The sequence below is a fragment of the Danio rerio genome, chromosome 13 (assembly GCF_049306965.1).
Source record: "Danio rerio strain Tuebingen ecotype United States chromosome 13, GRCz12tu, whole genome shotgun sequence".
Taxonomy (NCBI): Eukaryota; Metazoa; Chordata; class Actinopteri; order Cypriniformes; family Danionidae; genus Danio; species Danio rerio.
In genome coordinates, this window is record NC_133188.1 from 3,385,001 (window position 1) to 3,411,719 (window position 26,719).

Consider the following 26,719-nt stretch of genomic DNA (forward strand, 5'->3'; position numbering starts at 1 on the left):
TCTTGATATCTCAGGCTGTTGATGTTGATCATCCACTCTGCAGATCTCTCACACGCCCCCATACTGAATGTAACCCCAAACCATGATTGTTTCCTTCACCAAACTTGACTGATTTCTGTGAGAATCTTCAGTCCATTTGGGTTCCAGTAGGTCTTCTGCAGTATTGGTGATGATTGAGATGCAGTTCAACAGATGATTCATCACAATAATCGACCTTCTGCCACTTTTCCAAATGATTAACTAGAAGTCAAGTTATTACACTGCAAAAAATGCTTTTCTTGCTTAGATTTTTTGTCTTGTTTCCAGTCCAAACATCTAAAAACTCCTAAATTAAGAAGAATTTTCTAGACAAGAAAAACATATTGTCTTGTTTTCAGAAATATGAAAATATTAAGTGAGTTTTTCCTTAAAACAAGTAAAAAAATCTGCCAATGGGGTAAGCAAAATAATCTTACATCAAAAGAAAAAACAAGATTAATTTGCTTACCCCATTGACAGATTATTTTGCTCGTTTTAAGGAAAAACTCACTTAATATTGGCAAATTATTTCTCAAAACAAGACAATATGTTTTGCTTGTCTAGAAAATGCTTCTTGATATAAGAAATTTTTAGATATTTAGACTAGAAACAAGACAAAAAAAATCTAAGCAAGAAAAGCATTTTTTGCAGTGTATGCTTTGCTTTTACAACTGAGATCGACGACAAGACGTTTGTCAGGTAATGTGTACACACAATTCTGCTCATACAGCTTCCAAAAGTTGATTTTGCATCATAGGTGCCCTTTAATAGTTTGTTCTGTTTACTGTATATTTTACATTTGTGCTATATCATTCCAGCTTATAGACAATGAATAGAGCATTCCTGAAATAAGTCATACTGTATATTTAAAATGTCCTTTTTCCCGTCTATATTTTTAAGAAAAACACAATAGAACTGATTGATGAACCAAAAAGTGAGAGGTAAAAAGAAAAACAAACATATATATATATATATTTATTCTGTTTGGTGTTTAAATAAATGGGATGTGCGCCGAGCAACTCTGTCGACTCGAATTTTAGCAAGCCTCTGTTTACCTTTTGTTCCCTCGCTTCTTGTCCTCTTTAAGTTTACAGCCGTGTCGGTTTTGAGCGTAACGCACAGGTAAGTGGGTTAGTTAGAGCACTGAGTGGAGGATAAAAACAAAGCACAGAAAAGCTCCAACACGTCGCCGCAGTCCCAGGACAAAGAGCTCGCAATCCAATTAGCCAGAAAGAGAAAGATCCAGACATATTCCTGGCGCATGATTTAGTTTACAGAGGACTTGTCCTATCAGTCTGTCCCATTCCAGTTCAAATCAGTCATGCACACACACGCGCACGCACACCTGGAGCAGCGTTCTCATTAGAGGTAAAAGCATGGGGCGCTGAGGAGGTACAAGATACCTTGACACGGCTGACAATAAATCGAGCGGAGTGGGTTTTATAAGACAGGCACCCTATTATTTATGATTTCTGCAGGATTCCTCCATTATGCTAATGCTTTTACAGGGAGAAGGGCCGGATAAAAGAGGTGGCGTGATTGGACTAAGTAGCCGAGTGGGCCGCTAGCCAGACTGAGCTTGAAAAGGGAAGGGCGGGCAGAGGACAGCTTGTAAAAGCGCCGCCATTGTGGCAAGTGACAGCATCCACTTCACCAAACCTGAGCGCTTACAAAAACGTTCAAACGCTCTCCCGGAGAGCGGCGTATTACTGCTGAAAAGGAGGTCACAAAAGCCTCAGCGGTGCACAAACTAGCGTAAATGAAAGCATATACAGTACTTATAAAGCAATGCTAGTTTGCCGGGACTAAAAGGATGGTATAGGGAGTGAGTCAGTTGCTTTAAGACTGCACAACTCATGGCCATGTCAAATTAGTCATAAGCTATGTTTCCATACACCTATTAATCTAACATTAAAGTAATATGGAGGTGACACGGTGGCTCGGTGGGTAACACTGTCGCCTCACAGCAAGAAGGTTGCTGGTTCGAGTCCAGGCTGGATCAGTTGGCATTTCTGTGTGGAGTTTGCATGTTCTCCCTGTGTTGGTGTGGGTTTCATCTGGTTTCCCCCACAGTCAAACAGATGCGGTATAGGGAAATTGAATAAGCTAAATTGTCCATCTGTCAATCCATCCAACTAAGCATCCATCCATCCATCTGTCCGTCTATCCATCCATCCATCCATATATCTAAGCATCCATACATCCATCCATCCATCCCTCTGTCAATCCATCAATCTAGCTGTCCATCCATCCATCTGTCCGTCTGTCTATACATCCATCCATCCATCCGTCCGTCTGTCCGTCCATCTATCCATTCATCCGTCCGTCCGTCCGTCTTTCATCCATCCATCCATCCATCCATCCATCCATCCGTCTGTCTATCCATCCATCCATCCATCCGTCTGTCTATCCATCCATCCGTCCGTCCATCCATCCATCCATCCATCCATCCATCCATCCATCCGTCCATCCATCCATCCGTCTGTCCGTACGTCCGTCCGTACGTCCATCTATCCATTCATCCATCCGTCCGTCCGTCCATCATCCATCCATCCGTCCATCCATCTATCTAACATTAAAGTAATATGGAGGTGACACGGTGGCTCGGTGGGTAACACTGTCGCCTCACAGCAAGAAGGTTGCTGGTTCGAGTCCAGGCTGGATCAGTTGGCATTTCTGTGTGGAGTTTGCATGTTCTCCCCGTGTTGGCGTGGGTTTCATCCGGTTTCCCCCACAGTCAAACACATGCGCTATAGGGAAATTGAATAAGCTAAATTGTGTGTGAATGTGAGAGTGTATGAGTGTTTCCCAGTACTTCCATTCGCTGGAATAGTTGGCGGTTCATTTCGTCGTGGTGACCCCTGATAAATAAGGGGGCTGTGCTGAAGGAAAATGAAAGAATGAATAATAGCAATAGTAAAAGAGTTTCAGCTTGAATATCACTATGCATGACTTTAATAGCCACTATAAGAACAACATTGGGTAATTTACTTCAGATATTGACAAACAATTAAATTAAAACTGAGGTCTGGATATTTGCATGGCTGTGAAATGCTCCCTTCTCCATATTTGATAGCTCAATGGTGATTTCCCAAACTTTACATTTACCGTTTCTGTCATCTACTTATTAATACACATGTTTTCAAGTGGGCATTTTGAAGCTAAAGTTCTTCAAATGTAACTCACCCTGTTATGCTGGCATTAGTAAACAGCTACAGTCAGAATCTGACTGACTGCGAGTGTTAAACGAATAAAAATGGAGATGAAAATGTGTTGTTCTATTATCTGTTATCATTTAAATAGCGTTAATTAAAGACTGTGTTAGTGGCAGGCAGGTTTAAAATATGCATACACGTTGCCTATTACACACACAGGGATGCGCAGCAGCTCAGAAATATCTCTAAATACGAAAAGTTTAAGGATTGAAATGAAAAAGATTATACTTGACTTCATCAGAGAGCTGCCAGAGCTGCCGCCGCCGCCAGAGCTGCTTAAATAGTGTGTATTCAGTCCCTGACAATCCTTCGGTGGTGTGTGTGCAATCAGTCAAGATAAGGAACAGGTGTGTGAGTGGAGTGCATGTATGGAGTTGTAGTCTATGAAATGGCAGTTTTGTAGTCCTTTAGTGATTGTGCATGTATTCCAGCGATCTATGGAGTTAAGATCTCTGGTGATCGGGACATGACGAGTGTGAAAGGAATAAAAATGGAGACGACAATTTGTTGTTCTGTTATCTGTTATCATTTAAATAGCGTTAATTAAAGACTGTGTTAGTGGTAGGCAGGTTTAAAATATGCATACACGTTGCTTATTACACACACAGGGATGCGCAGCAGCTCAGAAATATATCTAAATAGGAAAAGTTTAAGGATTGAAATGTAAAAGATTATACTGGAATACATCAGTGGTTTCCAAACTTTCTTGGTCAAGCCTGCATTTAAATAATAAATGCCTTTGAATAATACTTTGTGCGAATTTTGTGAATTGACTAAACAAGATAAAGATTTAAGTGGAAAATATAATGCTGCGTTCACACCAGATGCGGAACGCGCGTCAAGTGCGAGTGATTTACATGTTAAGTCAATGCATATGCGCGAATAGACATCCTGCGGCGCGATACACGTGAATGGCGCGGTGCGAATGACGCAAATTGCGTGAATTGTGCGGTGCGAACGGCGCGAGTTTTGCGCAAATCACGGGAGTTCGAAAACCTAAACTTCAGCGGACATTCACGCCGCATTAACCAATCAGAAGCTTGCTCTTGTGGGGGCGTGATTGTGACGTAGAACCTGTTGATGGTGTCCCGGGGGAAATCTTCCAGCCGACACCGGAAACACATCATCAAACTGGGCTTGGCTCAGTCAGAAGCACCGCTGAAAGCCTCCGTCATCCAGGTTCAGTTTCTGGAGGAGTTTATGAGCTCACAGAGTCCTAAACGTATCTGCGCTGTTTTTCAGCCTTCATAAAGCACATAAACACTGTTATTTTCTTCATAAAATCCATGTTAGCCATTTAGCAACGAAGCTAGAGACACAGGGCAGACGGAAGCCCTGCCCATCACGGGAATCCGCGTCTGTTCTGAAGTGAATTTGACACGCGAATGAAGCGGATTTGACACGCGAATGAAGCGGGGTTTGACACGCGGATGAAGCGAGTAACCTCAAATGTTCACGCGGCAATTTACGCACGAATAGCGCGATTTATCCGCGCGTTACGCGTCTGGTGTGAACACAGCATTAGAATTGCCTACATTAGTGGTTCCCAAACTTCCTAGGACAATCCCCTTCTTTAAACCTATAAAATATCAGGCAAAATGGTAATACTGCCTAAGAATGATAATTTGCGTGAAAAAAACTGTTCTGTTCACACCAAAATGAATGCTATTTTTTACATGTGGAACAAAAATAATTCAAAACAGGTATGCACTATCATACTTTTCAGAAAATCAGTCAAGCAACAAAATGACTCGGGTATCGTTCCAACTAAAGCAAACCATCACAAACAAAGGAGTAGGGGTGAAATCAGTAATATGTAAACTGTACATGTGTTTAATCACTATTAATTAATTATATTTAATTCACTTACATGATAGATTAAGCTGTGAACAGTTTATTAATGCTGACTGAAAAATAAACACCTGTGTGTCCAGCGGTGTCCTCTCGTCTGGATGCTTCAGTCTCCAGGATGACGGCCAGGCCTTCGGATGCGGTAGTCTGACGGGAGCTGCTGAGGTCGAGTCGGGTCAGGCTCTCCATCCCGCTGCCCAGTCTGCGCTGCTGGATGAGCTCTGAGCGGTGGGCAGAGGTGGACGGGGGCAGGACCACATGAACCGTGCTCTGCTCCGGGAGATCACAGCCCTGTCACACAACAGGACGAGCAGATACAGCCTCATTCATGTTTAATAGCAATACACCTCAGAGATTTGGCATTTTGGTTCTTTTTTTTTTTTATCTGTAACACACTTTACACCACCATTTCTTATTTATGCTTTGGAAACTGTTGTTCTAGAACTCAATTTCTATCCATTTTCGTCACGATTGATTCTTAAGCTTCTGATTTAATTCAGTTGCCAGGCTAATTAAATTGGATTCAATATTGATGTAGATACAGTGCAGTATTTCAGAAACAGTGGATGTTTACTTTTAGCATTAATGATTCTCTAACTAAGCCTCTGGACCAGTGGTCCTCAAACAGGTACCAGTCAACCGATTCCAGTCTGTGGATCAATTGGTACCGGGCCGCATAAGAAATCATTAATTATTTCTGTTAATTTATTATCTATGACTGAAAAGTCTTTTATTTTGAAAAATCTTTTATTTAAAAAAAATGACCATATTCTCTCGGTTAAATCTTTTAAAGTTTCTAAAGTTTTCGGAAAGTTTCTTTGCTAAGGGGAAAAGTGAAGTGAAGGACCCACAAACTGCTAAAGAATAGATCCGCAACCCATTTGTCAACAAATCAGGAACATTCATCAAGGCTGTGCAAGAAGATCAACTGCTGGGGATCGTGGATGATGCTGGCCTTTTTAGGGGCCATTCGCATGTCGCGTCTTTTCTAGTGTTCATGCAAGTTCATTATTTCCAATGGAGGAGCGCGGCTTACAACACCCTGGAATTGCATCGCAAGTCATGTGACAAGAACTGACCAACCAGCTTCAGCTTGCATGGAATATACACATTTCGGACAAGTAATTATCTGAGACAAACACAGAACACCCAAACACTGCAGTGCTTTGTAATTTTCTGACAGCAATGTTTTGTCAGTTTTTCGTCTTCTGAGAAAACAACTGATGTTCACCTAGTAAACTACGAACCATCGGCCACTGGTCGCTTAGCAACCTACAAACCACCGGTCCGCAGTAAAACTGTCAAGCATTGACCGGTCCGCGGTGAGGAAAAGGTTGGGGACCACTGCTGTCGAATATTGATCATCCTCGTCAATTTAATAATTAAATAACTATTTAACTAAAACTAAAATGAAAAACATTGTGATTGTTTATTGTCGCTTTTTGTTTTATGCCAGAAATTATTATGACATTAAGAAGTAAATAAAAAAGTGAAAAAGTAAATAAAGTAAACTGAGATGACCACATTTGGTAAATTTGTAAAAAAAAAAATAAAAAATAAATAAAATAAAAAAAATAAAAACAGATTTATTTATTTTTTTATTTCTAATACGCATCGCTAAAAAACTTAATTTGAACAACTTTAAAGGTGATTTCTCAAAATCAATATATTTTTTTTATTTTTTTATTTTTTTTTACAAATTTACCAAATGTGGTCATCTCAGTTTACTTCATTTACTTTTTCACTTTTTTATTTACTTTTATTTTTTATTTTGATTATTTTGAACCCTCAGATTCCAGGTGTTGAGAATATTGAATATTCTCTTATCCTAACCAAACATTACATAAATGCAAAGCTAACCTTTTCTGCTGTTGTATTTATTTTTAATTAGTTGTTTATTTTAAAATAATTTGAAACTATCTATCTATCTATCTATCTATCTATCTATCTATCTATCTATCTATCTATCTATCTATCTATCTATCTATCTATCTATCTATCTATCTATCTATCCATATATCTAAGTATCCATCTATCTATCCATCCATTTATCCATCCATCCATCCATTCCTCTGTCAATCCATCCATCCATCCATCTGTCAGTCCATCCATCATTCCATCCATCCATCTGTCCATCTATCCATCCATCTGTCCATCCATCCGTCCGTCCGTCCATCTCTCCATCCATCCGTCCATCCATCCATCCATCCATCCATCCATCCATCCATCCATCCATCCATCCATCCATCCATCCATCCATCTATCCGTCCGTCCGTCCATTTAACCATCCACATCCATCCATCTATCTATCTAATCTTTTAGATTAATTATTTAATCTAACTTATTAGTTCTAATAGAACCTTTTTTTTTTATAAGTACAGAGTCATACATCCATTCATGGCTTTCCTAAAGTAACACAACATCATGTGACACTGATGGCATGCAATTTTACTCACAACTGTCCTTGGTTTAAACACTGACTGCAAAATTACAAGATAGATTTTCATACATACAGTATCTTCTACATGTGCACAGTATATGTGTGTTTGTATGCATGTGTAAATGTAGAGGAAGAAAAGGACAAAATTACACCTGAAACACTTCATCCCTTGGTGTCTTCAGTCCCTAAACTTCTTTTAAGTGCTGTGAAAAGGAATGGCGACATTACAAAGTGGGAAATGCTTTACTGTTACAACTTTTCTTTGTTGCAATGTGTTGCATGAACCAAAACTGGAATATGTGTTTATATTGGAAGAATAACAAACAATAAAAGTGACAAGTAACACATTAAATAAGGTTTGTTGTATTGTCTGCAATGAAATACAAGTCAATTTGGAAATCAATACCTTCTTTTATATGTGTTCACTATATTGTCCCAACTTTTTCTGATTTGGGGTTGTACGTATGCTTATGCAAGCTTGTATGTACCATGGATTGCTCATCTAGAACAAATAAAGTGTTTGAACTTGAACTACTGATGTATATTCAGGAATAGTCTGTGCTATAACTAGTAGTAAAATGAAGATATGATCAACACGCTATTTATTTAATGCTACGACTTCAAAAGACTAGCACAAAAACAGCTTAAACTGAAAGATCATGATACAGTTTCATCAAAATGGGAATCATTTTCAATCTAGAAATCCTTATTTTCAACTCAACCTTAGCTCGAAGTAGATTAACTACAGCACAGATTAATGATATAGATCAAAGGAGATTAATTACCACTCATCTGATAACCATTGAATAATTTATGATGATTATTAACATGAAAACGGAGTGTAATTTGGTAGTTACTCCATGTCAGAATAAGAAGTGTGGAGAATTGTATTTATTTATATTTTTCCTGAGACCATACATAGTAACAGTGATATGACTGGTAATTCTATGGTGCCGGAGTTTCAAAAGCGCATTATGAGAGGATCTTTTCATCCTGTTGTCTTTCATTTCTGTCTCAGGCATGAGGAAAGAAAGGATCAAACTTTGCTTTCGTAAGTGCCTTCACAAATGCAAGTAATCAAGCTGACACACACACACACACACACAGCAGACCACCGGGACTGCAGTGTTGGAGAGACAAAAACAAAACAGGTATAGAGAATAAACATGCCAATCATTGTGCGATGCTGACAAAAAGCTTGTATCATGCGGTGAACGAAGGAAAGATAAAAGGTAACACCAGCATTGTGTGGAGACGGCAGAAAAATGACAAAGATATCATACTGTATGAGAAGAGCTTTAATACTGTACAATTCCCATAAGCATTTGCTTGATGTTTGGAAATTTAGTCCGCTCGTTGTCTTTCTGGAAATGAAAGTCTGTGAATTGCTGAAAAAAAACAAAAAAAAAAAAAAAAAACAATACTTGATCATTTTGTTACACCTTTATATTCATGAAGAATATGTTCATCCAAAAACAAACAAACAAATAAAAATCAATAACTGTAATCTGTCAACATGCCATTTGTAAGTGTAACATTATTGTTTTTAAAATAAATACAAATTCAATCAAAAAAGATAATGAATGAATGAAACAATAAATAAATGAATTCATTTTTCCTTCGGCTTAGTCCCTTATTTATTAGGGGTTGCTTATCCAGCATATGTTTTACAAAGCGGATGCCTTTCCAACTGCAATTTAGTACTGGGAAACACCCATACACACTCACACACACTCATACAGCCAATTTAGTTTATTCAATTCACCTATAGCGCATGTGTTTGGACTGTAGGGGAAACCGGAGCACCCGGCGAACACAAACGCCAAGACAGGGAGAACATGCAAACTCCACACAGAAATGCCAACTGACCGAGCCGGGACTCGAATCAGCGACCTTCTTGCTGTGAGGCGACAGTGCTAACCCCTGAGCCACCATGTCGCTGAAACAATAAATAAAACAAAACTAATGAAGTTGGAAAAAAAAAAAAAAACTAACTGTTTTGAATGCATAAATTGTAATGTTAATTCGCTACATTTGCGACAAGTGAAACAAAGGAACTAAACTGGAACAAAACAAAATGAAGTGAATGAAACAAAATGAAAGAAAAAAGGAAACAAAATGAAACCAAAAAAACAAATTGAAAGAAACAAAAAATTAAACAACATGGAACAAAAGAAACAAAACCAGCGAAGTGAAATGAAACAAAACAAAACTAATATGAAACAAAATCAATAAAACTAAACTAAATTAATAAATTGAAACAAACAAAACAAACAAACAAAAAAATCACCACACCACAAAAACAAGATTAACAAAATGATAGAAACAAAACAAAATGAAATAAAAGAAACAAAACAAGAGAGGTGAACTAAACCAAAAATAAGATAAAATAAAATAAATTAATTAAACTAAATTAATTAACTGAAACAAAAACAAAACAAAAAATTCATCACACCACAAAAAAAAAAAAAAAAAAAAAATTAAACAAATAAATGAAGGTAAGTGAAACAAAACAAAAATAAACTAATTGAAAGAAACAATATGAAATGAAACAACATGAAACTAAACAAGAAAAGGGAAATTAATACACCAGACTAAACTAATGAAGTAAAACAAAAAACTAAACAAAAACAATTTTTAATGCAAAAATTTCACACATTTTTTTGTGTAATTTTCCCACACTTGCAAAAAAAAAAAAAAAAAGGAACTGAAGTGAAACAATACAAAACAAAATGGAAAAAAAGGAAATGAAAAGAAACAAACAAACAAAAAAAACTGAATGAAACAGCATGGAACAAAAGAAACAAAACAAATGAAGTGAAATAAAAAAACGAATATAAAACTAAACTAAATAATGATTTGATACTAAAACAAAACAAAAATTCAACACACCACAAAATAAAATAACTAAAAAAACTAAACGAAATAAACAAAACAACATAGAACAACAGAAACAAAACAAAGGTAATGTAATAAAACAAATCTAATCTAAAAAAAAACTAATACAACTAAAAAATTCACCCCATTACAAAAAATAAAGTGAAGTGAAACTAAACGAAATTAAATGAAATTAAACAATCAGATGAAAACAAAAGATAACGAAAGAAACAAAAAAACTAAATGAAACTAAACAAAATAATGAACAAAACAGAACAAACAAAACTAAACTAAACAAAACAAATGAAGTAAAACGAAGCTAAATTTAAAAAACTAAAATAAACATTTTTTAAAAAATGAAACGAAACAAAATGAATGAAACAAAAATTAAACTGAAACAAAACATAAAAAATAAACAAATGAAGTAAAGCGAGACAAAAGAAACATGTAAAATAAAACAAAACCAACAAAACAAATGTTACTGCATTAATTGTATTCAATGTTTGAATAAATAACACACTAAACTGAAATCCTCTGCCCTTTCCTTGTTGAGCAAAGGATCATTTCAAGCTGGAAAATAAGCAGAAAGTTTGACGCAAATCAGACAACAAAGTTCTTTCAAGAGAAAACCTCTTTACCCCTTTTTTGTCTGCAACCGTTTTCTTGATCTTACAACAACCAACATAGGCGGCCAAAACGATGAAGTGAATCTCATCTTCTCCATTTTACCCAGCCCTTACTAAAGGTTCATTTGAATGCATAAATAAAATTTAGACCCTCTCTCTCTGCATCAGACCACCATCTAAGCCTCATCACGCTTTCCTGTAATAAAGGAGGCTTCTAATAAAGACTGCAACAAAGATGGGCCGCACGCTGGCAAAAGAAGCGGCCACAGCAACACAATGCCAGATCCCTATCGAGACAGGAATGGAAATTAGCATTGATCATTAGTAACATGATGGATGCCTGAAAGACCGCTGTGACATCAAATATTCCGGTCAATATCAATTTAGTCGCGCAGCAGTGTGTTTTGACTTTGCATCTGCATGACAAAAATATTAAAGGGAACCTGTTACACAAGATGTAAAATAAGTCCCTAGTGTGTGTGTGTGTGTGTGTGTGTGTGTGTATGTGTGTGTGTGTGTGTGTGTGTGTGAAGTTTAAGCACAAAATAACTCACAAATAATGTTTTGTAACTCTTTGAAACTGCCCCCTTAAGGCTTTGATCCTAATTGTGCCATTTCTATGACTGTCACTTTAAATTTAAATGAGATTGTGCTCTTTTCTAAAGAGGGCGGAGCTACAAATGCCTGTGTGTAAGCATAGTGGCAGATTCAAAAACAAGATTAGTGTCCTATGCTAATGAGGGAGAGACGCTCACTAGTGGGCGGGGTTTTCCTTAACTGATGACAAGTACAAAGAGAGAATGTCAATCAAAGTGTTTCTGCAAGTGTGATTATAAAAAATAAATTAAACCATTAGAAGTTGGTTATATTCTCACACTGTTGCCACACAACTGTGTTTAAACCTCTTATAAAAGTGATATTTGCATAATGGGTCCCCTTTAATCATTTAAGTCAAATGAACGTCTTGAATCTTTTTAAGGTATAAACACGTGATAACCTCTTATTCACATTAATGGAGCCGGCAGTTTTCCTAACTCCTGTACTCTGAGTAAAGGGTAAAGCTTTGGGCAAAAATAACACCACAAATGCACTCTGAGATAAAAAGCAATTTCCAGCATGTGAACTTGTAACATTTAGAAAAAAGCATTGATCCAAACACACACACACACACACACACACACACACACACACACACACACACACACACACACACACACACACACACACACACACACACAAACACACACACACAAACACACACACACACACACACACACACACACACACACACACACACAAACACACACAAACACACACACACATTTCTGTGTAGAGTTTGTTTGATGTACACCGTAAAAAAAAATCTGTTAAAAAACGTTAAATAACGGTCATTATTTTACAGAATACGTACAATAATGAATAATAAATTTAGGGAAATTTCTCTATTTTAATATCTGTTATTTTACGGTATACAGGGCTCGAAATTGCGACAATTTTGGTCGAATATGTGCCCGAAATTTTATCTATGCCATCTTAAAATATATTTGGGAGCATTTCTGCGAGTGCTTAAAATTGTTCTGAGCGATTCGTTTTTACTGCAAAATGTTCAGCACATGCGCGGATTCGGGAGACATTCACACAGAATGCATCTCTAAGCTCTTTGTCTGCAAAAATGCAGTGCTCGGGAAAACAGTTGTTATGTCAACTTGCTGCAGTAAACAAATCCAAGTTCGTAATGCTTGCCCCGCCTTCGCGCTCTTCTTATTGGCCCACCACTGCTCTAGCACTGAACGCGAATGATTGGTTAATATCAGCTGTCAATCACTCAGTCGCCTTCTAGCTTCGGATGACAGAGAGAGCTACTACTGCGAAAAACTAAAGCGCTGAAGATGAGAATGAAGATAACATAACACTGACAGATTTTGTTTTAGAAACCATGACATCTACAGTTACAAATAATGACACATCTTACTAGTGATCATGTGCTGAATGTTAATCCACCATCTACACTTTTCCAAGAGTAGAAGACTTCCATTGGGTCCGCGATGAAAAGTCTGTGGGATGGAGTCTTCAGGTAACTGTTTGCCACATCTAGCACGAGAGCTTCTGTTTAATCCTTCAGATGCTGTCCGCCGTGCAAGGGGCAGCTATATGTTCAATTTAAAACCATGTACACCATCGCAAACGGGCTTACACTGAGTAAACTAACATCGCTATACTCCTAAAAAGTCCGGTATTGCTATCAACATGTATGCATATAATAAGTATATGTCAAAAGCATCAGTGCAATATCAGACAGCACTTGTGAGAACAGCTCAGTTAAACCGTTAACAGATTCATTCAAGCAGTGCGTGAAGAGCCGGCGAGCGCTCCGTGTATGCTTTGGTCGCTCATGTTATAAAAATGTATTTTCTTGTGATAACGGGATTTCGTTAAGACATATTTTTCTCACGCTTGCATATATATATAATTTTTTTTGCTTGTTAGTTTGATTAGTGTTGATTAGTGATTGTAGAAAACTTACGTAGTAACGGTGCTCATAATTGGTGGGTGCGACAAAATTTTGGCTGATGCGCCTAAATTTTTTGAAGTTAGGAGCACCGGTGCAATTTCAAGCCCTGGTATATTTCTGTAATTTAACGGTCATCATTTTACGGTTTTATTCCAGCACCCCAGCTCTCGGAAATAAACAGTAAGGGTGCTTTCACACCTGTGAATCGATTCAGTTGTTCCGAAACAGAGATAACAATTGTTACATTGTTGCTCTTTGCTCTTGGAGCGGTTCGCTTTCACACTGCAAAGTTTCTAATCGGACCAAAAGAGCTAAAACAACTCACGTGTGAGTAAACTCTCCTCACATTAGTCAGAGTGTCAGGGTTTATTTTGCAGCGTCCCGCTCAGCTGTCAGGAGAGGTGGTGGTTTGGTGGTGATTGACAGGGTGAGCGCGCGCGACGTGTCTGAGGAGAGACGGATGAGAAGGGGTGGAGGGAGAAGGGAGGGAGGGGTGAGAAGGGTGCGCGACGATGCCTATTTGAGGACCGGAGGGAGATGCGAGATTACCGGGAGATCATCACTCGTTTGCGGGCATCCGGAGACTCGCGAAACTTCCCGCCCTACTCATAATTCTCTCTTCATATAGCCGTAAGCCTATTACATATCCATAAAACACTGTGATATAACCGCACTCGGATCGGATCGCTTTCTTACTGCAATCGAACCGCTCCAGGGTTCGTTTCAATCGAGCCAAGACCGCCTCACTCAAGCGATCTCGGAGCGATTACTTTGGCGCGGAACAGAGCGCGATTGCCCTCTTCACATATGCCAATCGAACCGCGCTAACTAGGCAAACGAGATACGTTCCGAAACAAAAGTGTAGGTGTGAAAGCACCCTAAATTTACGGATTTAAAAATTTATCTGAAAATAAATAGATCACTATTGTTCGTCTCTGGACACTATTTCGTTATATTTATCGTTATCATGCTTAGTGCAAACGGGGTTTAATAACCTAAGAATAAAATCTGGCCGGCTAGTGCATTTGAACGATTGATGCTAACTTTTATTCATTTCTATTATTTACATTTTTAAATCCAGTTACGTTTGGGGACAGAGCGGCGCTTGTATTCCTGATGAGCCGAAAGTGCCTTCATTTTAAACACATGTGACCTTTTTTTCAATCAAAACATTCTCTTGGGGGAGCCTGATCAACAAGTCAGTCCTTTAAAAGACAGAGAGACTGTGCATTAGCAATGACTCGGCTCTTTCAAAAAAGCAACGCAGCGGCTGAATTTCAATGCTGAAAGAGCGGAGACAATCAATTTGTCTTTATGCGGAATCATAAGCAGCCCCAGAGAGTCTGGACACTTTCTCAAGGTCATTTATGGCCGCCGCTGGCATCGGGACACAACATTTTCATCTATATTTCATCTTCATTTCAGTGACACAGGATTAGCTTAGACCGTGAGCTGAATATATAGAGCGTGGATGATTAGCAGATTAGCTTGTCTTAGAATTATGACAGGAATTCTTAAGAAAAATGAATGTGCCACAAAACTCGACGAGTGCTGGTGTGACGTTAAACGATATTTTACTTTTAAGAATGTTGAACACTGAAATGCCTAATGAAGAAACAAGGTCTTACAGTACTTTAACACGACACTGTGTACTCATTCGAGCTGAAACCTCCACTAAACCCTTGAACAAAAACAAAGATATAACCTTTCCTTTGTTATTTTGCACAAAGAAATAACCTCATTTTCTTCACAAACTTTGTGAATGTCTAGTTTTAACCTCATCTGATGCAATATAATCAATATTCAATATTTCACGTTTGTCAGGGGGCAACACTAGTTTTTGACTAAAGTTAGAAGTAGAGTTGGGCAGTAGCGTCGCTACAAGTAGTGACGTTACTAGCTTAACTACATTTCTCAGTAGTGTGGCGGTAGCGTCGCTACATTCTAAAGGCTCCTACACACCGGGACGTTTTTAGTTTGCGTTTATCGTCAGCGTTTTACAAGACGTTTTTCAGTGTTCAAACCCAAGCGCTTTTCACTGGCGTCAAGCAGACGAGTATGCTAAATCACTCTTTTGACGTTAGATGGCGCTACACAACTATAAGCTTCTGACACCCGTTTATAACACAGATTTCTTCTGTGTTATAAACGGGTGTCAGGAGCGGACGTTCACACGCTTCTTGTTAAACTTACTGGTGACTCGAACAAGCATAGATGGTTCAAGCAGCAGCTCCAGCTCTAGCGATAAAGAAATGATTATTGTTCACAGTGCAATAAGCAGCTCCACGTTCATATCTTCAATGTGCGCTCGCATTGACAGTTTTGCGCTTGAGCGCCTCCAAGTGCTGTTTACGGTAACTTCAGCAGCTCTGTGCACGTGAACAAAAGTGCAGATCTGATTGATGGAGGTTTTGACGTTGCGCGTCAAAACAATAAAACGAGCATGAGGCTTTTTTTTTTTTAATGACGCTTTTGCGCCTGCCTTTTTGCGCGTTGGTGTGCACAATCACATTGACGCCCTTTATTTAATCACGAGGCGTTAAACGTCAACGGAAAACGCGAGAAAAAAATGTCTCGTGTGCACGGGCCTTAAATCAAATCGCTTTCAATAGCAAAGCTATTTTATTAGTCAAGTAGCGCAGTAGCGTCCACACAAGCTACATTTACTGATCACCTATTAATAGGTGACGGCACCGACATTCACGGAGCTGTGAGGCTGGTGTCAAAATAAAATTAACAAGTTAATAACAGGGTGAGTATGTGGTAAAATCTGAAAACGTGGTAAAAATAGGAGGGTTTTTCTTTTTCTGGACGGCTTTTGTAAACCGTCGGTTGGGTTTAGGGAAGTAAGCGGGTGGGCGGGTCAATCTGTAAAATTGGTTATGTGTAGGGAAGGAGGAGGGTGGGTCGGTCGATTGGCCTGTCGCCCAGTCAATCAATCAGTCGGTCAACAGCGGCCTCTTGTGGCTTTACGCAAGAACAGCGCAGGCGCAAACAACACTCGCAAGAGACATTTGAGATGCGAAAAAGCGCGGACAGCGGCCTCTCGCGTAAACTGCAAAAATTCGTACCTCCCAGTCTCCAGAAACGTCCACAGGACTACGTTTTCAGAATGAGCCTGGGTTGAAATTCTCCGAAATTGCTCGCCAAGCTTACGAGTAAACCTTATATTAGGAATCACCAATTAAATTAAACAACAGCTGTCTCTTTAGTTACATTTCAAAACGAATCACACAAAATCTGCAGAAACTCACGTCTGGTCCCAGCCCCTTCCCTGGAGAATCGTCAGACTATATCGATCACTGATTGGCTCCTGTACTAGAAGGCTGGGCTTCAATCGCCATTTAGACGTTACACTTTAATACAAGTGACATGTCTTGTGTAGGCGAGGCAGTGGCACAGTAGGTAGTGCTGTCGCCTCACAGCAAGAAGGTCGCTGGGTCGAACCTCTGCTCAGTTGGCGTTTCTGTGTGGAGTTTGCGTGTTCTCCCTGCCTTCGCGTGGGTTTCCCCCACAGTCCAAAGACATGCGGTACAGGTGAACTGGGTTGGCTAAATTGTCCGTAGTGTATGAGTGTGTGTAAGAATGTGTGTGTGGATGTTTTCCAGAGATGGGTTGCAGCTGGAAGGGCATCCGCTGCGTAAAAACTTGCTGGAAGAGTTGGCGGTTCATTCCGCTGTGGCGACCCCGGATTAATAAAGGGACTAAGCCAACAATAAAATGAATGAATGTCTTGTGTATTTTATAGTATTTGTTTGTACTCAAACCCACAACCATAACAAAATTGATTGCACCATTTGACACCAGTGAACCCATCTTTGAGCCTGAATGCACGAATGTGCAAATTAAACTTAAGACTTGTTGTGTCCTACAGTGTAAAAAAAAAATTCAGGTTTAGAAAATCATTGGTAAGCTGTCATTTTAAGCAAAATCCTTTGTTAGCAAGTCTGACAAAACTGGATATGACCGTGAGAAATGTACATTGTAAAACCATATAATGTGATTTATTATAATATCCCCCTTTTCAAATCGGTATATTCTAAAAGCTCACTGCTAAGAAGCCAGTTAAAATCCAGTCTGTTGGTTGTATGAGAGATGAGTAAGCATCTTTGGAGAGCGGTGACAATGTGCGCCGGGCTCTGCTGAGACACGTCTCCATGCAGACAGATGGTGTGGAGAGCTGGGCTTTCAGACACTGTGACTAATACGAGCCGGGGGTTCCAACTTCTTCTGCACTTCATTTCACAAAACTAAGGAGGATCGACACCAGATTGCACTTCCAGGCTGGTTACTGCTGGTTTTCGGTGTTGTCTTTATAGATTTGGTTGATATGGCCAGAAATGCCCACAAAAACGTCACGACTGTTATTAATGTGAGGAAAACAACCTATTCGAATGAATGTATGGAGGCTTTGTTATTTTAACAACTATTAATTATACTTGATTTAATATCAAATAGTTGCTGTGTAATGTTTTTCACCAGAAGAGAGAATAACTGTGCGTTCACACCAAAGGCGGCGAGAGTAGCCGGAAGTAGGGATGTCCAGATTTGATCACGTGATCAGAAATCGGGTCCGATCATGCAGTTTCAGACTCAGTAGGAATCGCACGTTACCTCCCGATCAGGACTCGAATTCATGGTTTCCGCTACATTCATTCTTCCATGGTGGGGCGCCAAGACAAAATTCATCCCGCCACGGCTAATTACAGCTTCTCATTCAAAACATTTATTTTTTTTTAATAGTGGGTAATAATTGCATTAAAAGATGAGTGAATTATAACAGTGCGAAATTCTCTGTAACCGTAGTAGTGCTGTGCATTATTCGTTTACCCCGTTAAGGTTACGTGCTGACTGGCTGACTGACAGGTGCATGATGCGTGAGGCCAGCAAACACGACATATAGTTTCACTTTACTTCAGGACCCATTAATATCGCTCTGTAGGTCTATTAGAGACATTCATAAATATTGCTAGCAAATGTAATAAATGATAAAAAAACATACTCGTAAAATAAATGCACTAAATCGCACTTCAGCAGCGTTAATTTGAGAACGCACAAGAAGATCTGTGCGCTCTTGAAGCGGCTTATATTTGAGGGGGCGTGCAAGAAGTTTTGTGCACGAGTAGAGGAAATAAAAATAATAATAATAATAATTCCTTACATTTATATAGCACTTTTCTGGACACTCTATACACATTTTTGGGGGGAATCTCCTCATTCACCATATTGCGCCAGACCGCACACCACACACCAGCTGATTGGGAATGGTTAGGAGGCCATGATGGACAGAGGCCAGTGGGAAATTGATGTCAGGGTTAAACCCTTACTCATTCTGGAACATCCTGGATTTTTTAACGACCACAGACAGTCAGGACCTAGGTTTAACATCTCATCTGAGGCGCTTACTGAGCAGTATAGAGTCTCCTTCACTATACTGGGGCATTAGGACCCACACAGACCGCAGATTGAGCCCCTGCTGGCCTCACTAACACTACAACCTAGCCTTCCCATGAGTGGTCTCCCATCCATGTACTGACCGGGTGCAGCCCTGCTTCAGTGGACAACCATGTTACAGTTGCAAACAGCAACTCCTGTAGTCTGAGCCCAACCTAAGTGCCAAGAACCAACATTCACTTTGTAACCATTATTTACAAGGGAAACCTGTCCTTGCGGTGCTTTGACCACATTTGCGTACTAGCGTTGCGTATATTTCAAACACATGGTGCAAGGCTGAAATAAGATGGTGATTGTCTCCTCGTTGAGGCAGAAGGCAAGGGGCGAGGACGCCTCTCAGACTGGAAGAGTCCTTGAAGCTGAATGCATGTCGTAATGTTCAGAGCGCAGTCGTTTATCTGTATTGCTCCTTCAGAGAGCGTAGAGGGTGTGAAAGGAGGATGACGAGACAGAGAGAAAAACGGGGGAGATGAGCACTTTGGAAAATGGAGGTAATAACAGTGGCAAGCCAGTGATTCAGAGAGGAATACAAAGGAATGAGAGAGGAAGACTAAAAAGAAAAGTTGAGAAAACAGCACGTAACAGAGAAATGGATGTGGAGGAGTGAAAGAATCACAAACAACTAGCACAGACAAAGCGTCGACAACAACATGAACTCGCTCTCTTGAGGGAGCTGACTACAAGCAGGCTGCAGACATGAGAAGTGTTGAACATGCTGTCTGCGTAGTCAAAGAATCTTGGAGGAATTATTAGATGGAAAATAAACAACATTGATATGTGGGTCCCATATGGGTTAAACCCCGACTGCATGGGTTCTATAGATTGAACATGCGTAACATACATGTATGGGAGTTCAACAGTTTGGGTCCCATTAACAGTGAGGGAAATACATATTTAACATGTCATGTCATGTTTTTTTTTTTTTCCTGGGAATAATATTTCTATAGGCAATATTGACATAGAATTAAAGCAGATTTTTACGGTGGCCGGGAAGTGCAAAACAACATTATAAAGTGTGAAACACTTTTACAAAGCTCGAGACAAATTTACATTTTGAAAAACATTTTTACCAATCATCAGACACAATTACATAGGAAAAACTATTTTACCATGGACAAAACAAATTAACAAGACGCAAAACAATTTTACAAGTCCCGAAACAAATTTACAATTACACATTCCTTACGGAAAGAGAATGTACCACAGACTGGACACACTTCGTCTTAAAGGTGCAGTAGGTGATTGTCTTCAGAAGCATTTTTTGTTGTGCTGGTTGAAAGTCTCTTCACAGTCCAATAGTAGTGATTACAGTAAATGATCTAAATGTGTTTATGTGTATTTTTATATTCTGGGTAAAGCATAAAACAAAAAAATGTTCATCCAATTAAATAGAGTCGGACCGTCATCTCCCTTAATTCCGATAGGCAGGTCAGACTGTCTGTCAGCAAATGTAGATTCCGACTTCTGCGCATGTGTTCACGCAGATCCGCCATTAGCGCGTGCCCGTCTGCATCACAGACGCATGCGCTCCGAGCGAGCTGCGGGCCGCTCGCAGATGCCGATTCGGAGCCGGAGGCGCCGAAGGACAGCCGAGCTCGGGCCAGGCGCGGGTATAATTCGCCCTTAAAGCGGCCACGCGGTCACGAGACGGACCGGAAGAAATCGAAAGCTGAATTGAAACTTTTAAAAACCTGAATCAATATTGGAGTTACTTTAGCACGCTGGAGGAGGGACGACACCATGGCTGAAGTATCACTGTTAGACAGGTCATGTTCTGATTTGAAACTATTTTATGTTAGATTGTGTTTTGTTATGAATGACTTCTATGCACAGACTGGTTGATGCGATTATTTTCAGTTTCATAAGGTTCTTTGACAGCATCTATATTGTAGATTTATATTTAGTTTAACAACAAAACACCAGTAAAAAGCGCTATTCCGCCTAACCTGCTTTATTGAGCTGAAGTTGCTCTTATATTCACATTGGGTCATTTTTGAACAATGACAGCCTTCCTATACTGTTTACCATGCTACTCTGAATTTTCGCTCTGAAATAGCATGTAAGTGTGCCAAAGTAATAAATGTAATTCCTGCACGCCGCTGACACTAACTAACTGGCGAATGACATGAACTAGTGGGTTGTCTGTCGGCTGTTGTGACGCGGTGCGCGCGCTCGTGATATCAGGGGGTGTGGCTTTGAATCACAGTCCATCCCCGCCGTCCAAAGATAATATGCTAAGCGGTTAGCATTTTGGCAGATCCCCTACTGCACCTTTAACTTTGTCACACCACTCGACACACCCACCTGATCGCCAATAGCTGCTGTTGCTCATGTAGATGGAAGTTGCTTACTCTCCGTTGAAATGAACGGTTGCTTGTCATTTGAAGTGTGAATGAGGCTTGAAAAAAATGGCTGATAAATCAGACAAAATGAAGTATTTTTCAATTGTTAAAATGCAGATTGTTCACAGAGAGGGTTGGGTTTAGGTGTAGAGGACAGAATATACAGTCTGTACAGTAGAAACATCAGTATATCTATGCAAAGTCCCCATAAAGATAGCTGTACAAATGTGTGTCTATCACAGAGCAGGTGAAATTAATGAATTAAAGATGAGTTGATTACAGCATCAGCACAGACTGTGACTGTCAGGAACACACATCTCTAACAGGAGAGCCAGGAGCTGTGCAAATACCCTATTAGCTGCTTACATTCTCCACAAACACTCGCACAAGGCCAAATCTTGGATTTAATTAGTGTGACTTTATCTGTGCTGCAGTAAATTCAATATATAATGAAGACGTGGGAAATATGACTGAGAGACATGTAAATAATTTTTTTTTTTTTGGAGAAGATGAGAGCATATTAAAGAAAATTGAGTAAATATGAGGCATATTGATTTCACAGAGCAAGGTGGCAACCTGTTGCTGGTGTCAACACTTAAGAGCCACTCGAGGATAGAGCTGTGAGAATCCCAGAGATTCGCATGCAATTTACTCACTCACACAAATCATTCGGGCTTGTTTTCTGCAAGATTCAATTTTGTGAAACTATAATAAGCTGGAAGTCTACTGGCTGAGGAAGGTGGTATCACATTTTACGCCTCATATGTCACGCAAGATTTCATGCAAACATAAAAAGATATTTAAAAAAATAAAAAAATTATCATTAAAAAATTATTATATTATTATAGTAATGCAATTTTTTTATATATATATATATAAATATATATATATATATATATATATATATATATATATATATATATATATATATATATATATATATATATATATGTATATGTATGTATGTATGTATGTATATATATATATATATATATATATATATATATATATATATATATATATATATATATATATATATATATATATTTAATAATTATATTATTATAGATTTTGGTTGTACGATTATAGTCTGAATAATCACGGTTATAATACAACAAACAGTTTCATGATAATTATCCATTCATTAACTTTAAAACACTACTAGTTTAGAAAATAACTCCTTATATTTATTCATATGTTTTATTATTATTTTTTTAACTCATGACCTTTCTAAATTATATTTTTAATGTTTTTGTCCAACACTTTAACAGTGTTAATAACTCTGCATGCATGAAACAGCAGTGGATCACCCGTTTTAGGAAAGAAACAATTGTTTTTATAATTTCACTGTGAAATTTACATGAGAACGAGGAAACAGTGGTGTTTGAGGCTCACGGTTTGACCATTTTCATGTGCTTAACTCTTCTTATTCAGCTATTCATCCAGGTTTTTATTATATGCCACCTTTAAAGATTACTCCTTTATTGTGGATTGGCATGTCAATTAGCCTGCTGAGCTAATCTCCACAACACATCTGCACATCATCAGGTGAATATCTTTCGCAGGTACCTTGACAAAGCACAAAACGACAGCAGAGAAGTGTAATGTCTTCAAGTGACTGCAACACAATCGGATTTACAAGATGGGTCCCATAAACAGCAGCGCAATGGTGTAATTACAATAGAGAAATGTCCTTTTTTTTCTTTGCACAAACTAGTATTGATCACCATTACATCTTCACTGTTGATTCTTCACTTAAAGCACTTTGTATAGATTGTGTTTACTGCAAGCTCATGAGGCAGCAGGCCAAACTCCTATGGAGATAGATCAGTCTCAAAAATAAGACATTTGCTAAAAATAAAACCACAGTGGAATAAACCGCCAACTTATCCAGCATACGTTTTACGCAGCGGATGCCCTTCCAGCTGCAACCTATCACTGGGAAACATCCATACACACTCATGCACACATATACACTACGGACAATTTAGCCCACCCAATTCACCTGTACCACATGTGTTTGGAGTTGTGGGGTAAACCGGAGCACCCAGAGGAAACCCACACCAACACAGGGAGAACATGCAAACTCCACACAGAAACGCCAACTGACCCAGCCGAGTCTTGAACCAGCAACCTTCTTGCTGTGAGGTGAATGTGCTACCCACTGTGCCACCATGCAGCCTGTTTTGAATTTATGAATTGGATTTGCCTATTTACGAATCGTGTTTTTGATTAACGAATTGTATTTGTATATTAACGAATTGTGCTTTGAATTTACAAATTGTGTTTTAAATTTACAAATTAGATTTGCATATTTATGAATTGCATTTTGAATTAACGAACTGTATTTGTATATTTATGAATTGTGTCTTGAATTTACGAGTTGTGTTTTGATTTTACAAACTGAATTTGCATATTTACGAATTGTGTTTAGAATTTGCGAATTGTGTTTTAATTTACAAATTGTATTTGCATATTTATGAACTCTGTTTTGAATTAACGAGTTGTATTTGTATATTTATGAATTGTGTTTTGAATTAACGAATTGTATTTTTATATTTATGAATTGTGTCTTGAATATAAGAGTTGTGTTTTGATTTTACAAACTGAATTTGCATATTTATGAATTGTGTTTAGAATTTGCGAATTGTGTTTTGAAAATACAAATTGGATTTACATATTTATGAATTGCGTTTTGAAATAAGAAATTGTATTTGCATATTTACTAATTGTGTCTTAAATTTACGAATTGGATTTGCACATTTACTAATTGCGTTTTGAATTAACGAAATATATTTGTATATTTACGAATTGCGTTTTGAATTAACGAACTATATTTGTATATTTAAGAATTGTGTTTTGAATTTACAAATTGAATTTGCATATTTACAAATTGTGATTTGAATTAAGAATTGGATTTTGTAAATGTAATTGTGGTGAGTGGGTTGGGCCGAGAGCCGTAGGAACCGAATGAGGCCAGGACTTGAGTGACAATGAGAAGCACCTGTGCCCCACACCAGCCTTGAGTCCCACAGAGAAGCTTTGGACTATGAAAGAAGGAGAGACAGCAGTGGAAGACGAGAGCTGCCGTCTGTTTGTTTTATTTTCTCATTAAAAGTTCTTTAAAATTTCATTGGTTCTCCACATCCTTTTTTTCTCAGGTGGTTATCAAACTTTGTTACAGTGGTGCTGAAATTCAGGAGAAGGGGGGGGCACCTTGTCCACATGCCCTCACGGCTAAGAGGGGGGCGAGTGTTCGGGAGTTGTTGCTGGCTCCCAGCATGGAGGAGAGCATGGGATGTGGGGCTCAATACTGCAAGGGAAAGAGCCACTAAAGACAAGGGGCCGTCCACAGAATCGCTAGCAGAGCAGGAGACAAGAAGTGCCACCAGCCGGAAGAACCACCGCCGGCCACCAGAGAACATCAGGCTCCAAGAACATCATCGGAATTCTCAGCTGGTTAAGGACTAAGAGGCAACATGTCTGGAGAACCGTACCCCAATTTTTCTTTTCCTCTCCTTTCTCTCTGTCGCTTCTGTCTCTCCTCTTTTTCCCATCTCCTTTCCTCTCGCCCTATTTCCCAGGTCTCACAGGTGTGGGAACACCACACCCCACTGAACTTCTGTGAGGAGCTGCCGTCTTGTTTGTTTTACTTTCTCATTAAAAGTTATTTAAAAGTTTGTGGGTTCTTTTTTTACAGTATTATTTTTGAGACTGTGTTTGTGTGTGTGTCTGTACTAGTGTTGTCCCAATACTGGAATTTCCAACTTTGATAAGATACCTTGAAAAATATTGATATTCAATACAATTTCTCATTAGAAATTCTGCAACATTAAAGTATGCAAATTAAGTAAAAAGGGGAAAAAAACGAAAACATATAGGGCTCTATTTTGACAATCCATGCGCAAAGTTTAAAGCGTAAAAGCATTAAGGGCGTGTGAATCCACTTTTGCTATTTTAAAGATGGAAAAATCCGCTCTGCACCGCAGCGCATGGTCTCACAGGGTTGAGCTTATTCTCTTAATGAGTTATAGGTGTGTTTTGAGAATAAACCAATCAGAGTCTCATCTCCCATTCCCTTTAAGAGCCAGTTGCGTCGTGCCATGGCGCATTAGCTATGTACACGGCAGACTTTCAAAGTGTAAAAACTGAACGCTTCACTAGTAAGAAAACAGTTAAACAGACCATCTGCAGCACAAGAATGAGAGATAAGCCTCCTCATTATTTACTTTTACTCTCTTCCGTAAATAAGGAAGCGTGTTGTACGCAAAGACATCCATTAGCCTATAAATAATTAATTCCGTTTGTTAAGCGCAGTTAAGATTTGCTTCAAAACTATTTCTAAATTTTGTTCTAATTTCCAGCAAACGAATAAATGAACTTCCAAATACACATGCTGTGCTCCATATGGTCTAAAACCTGACAGGTGGGCAAACCTAAGCTTGTTTTCAATAAAACAAATATAAATATGCATATATAATAAACAATACTGCTAATAATAATAACATTATACAAAAGCAAATTGTTATGAATGAAATGAAAAAGCCTCCCGAGATGAAGAAGGCATGGAGGCGGTGGTTTTTATATTTATGTAGCCTAGAAAATAATCATTTTTTTAACATTTTAATCCTTGAATTTTTTATATGTTAAGATATTTGCGTATTGCTGTACATCCTGTGTGTATTAAGCAGTGTGTAAGAGAGGCACACTGCGCCGGACTATAGACCTGCTTTGATCTGGTCAGAACAGTGTATTTTAGCTCCTCAAAATAGCAATGCGCCTCAACACACCTCCTTTTTTAGACTAGAACTCCTGTGCACGCACATATGAGAGCAAATGCATTTGCTATTTAAACAGTGTGGCGCAAAACATTAATACGACTCTTGTGCTGAGCTGAAACTAGTAAACAACAATTGCGTCGCACCTTGCGCCGGGTGTATGATAGGGCCCATAATGTTTATATGAGGTACATCAGCAGTCCTTAAGTCCAAAAGCCAATAAATTACAAAAAAGCAATAAATTAGTGCACTTTCATCTTATTTTCTGGTTAAAACAAAGGTATTAAAATATTGATATTATTAGTGAAAGAATGATCAAATTCTTCAGCATGTTTACTTTATTTTAAATCGCTTGAATGGTCATCACGTCAGGATTAGACTTCTGTTAGCCGAAACAGCAGCGTACAGTAACATCTCTAGAGACAAACCACATTTCTGAACGTCACTTCTGTCAATCAAAACATCAGGTGAAGCCTGCAAACTGACAGGAAAAAATCCATCAGCCCTCCACGTTTGTACAATTCCATGTTCCTCCACTGATTTATGAGCTGCAATGTGATGGAAGGATTATATTAAGCAGAAAGAATGAGGAGCCGGGGATTTTGA

At 38.7% G+C, this 26,719-nt stretch overlaps 1 protein-coding gene across 2 annotated transcripts in view; it reads right to left on the reverse strand.

The window, feature by feature from the left end:
* Positions 1 to 26,719, reverse strand: part of prkn (parkin RBR E3 ubiquitin protein ligase) — a gene marked incomplete at its 5' end in the record, with an annotated part of 163,018 nt that overhangs the window by 88,414 nt on the left and 47,885 nt on the right. For both annotated transcript variants that reach the window (NM_001423707.1, NM_001017635.1), the window contains 1 exon segment: positions 5,156 to 5,375. In NM_001423707.1, the coding sequence (NP_001410636.1) occupies positions 5,156 to 5,375 (220 nt within the window).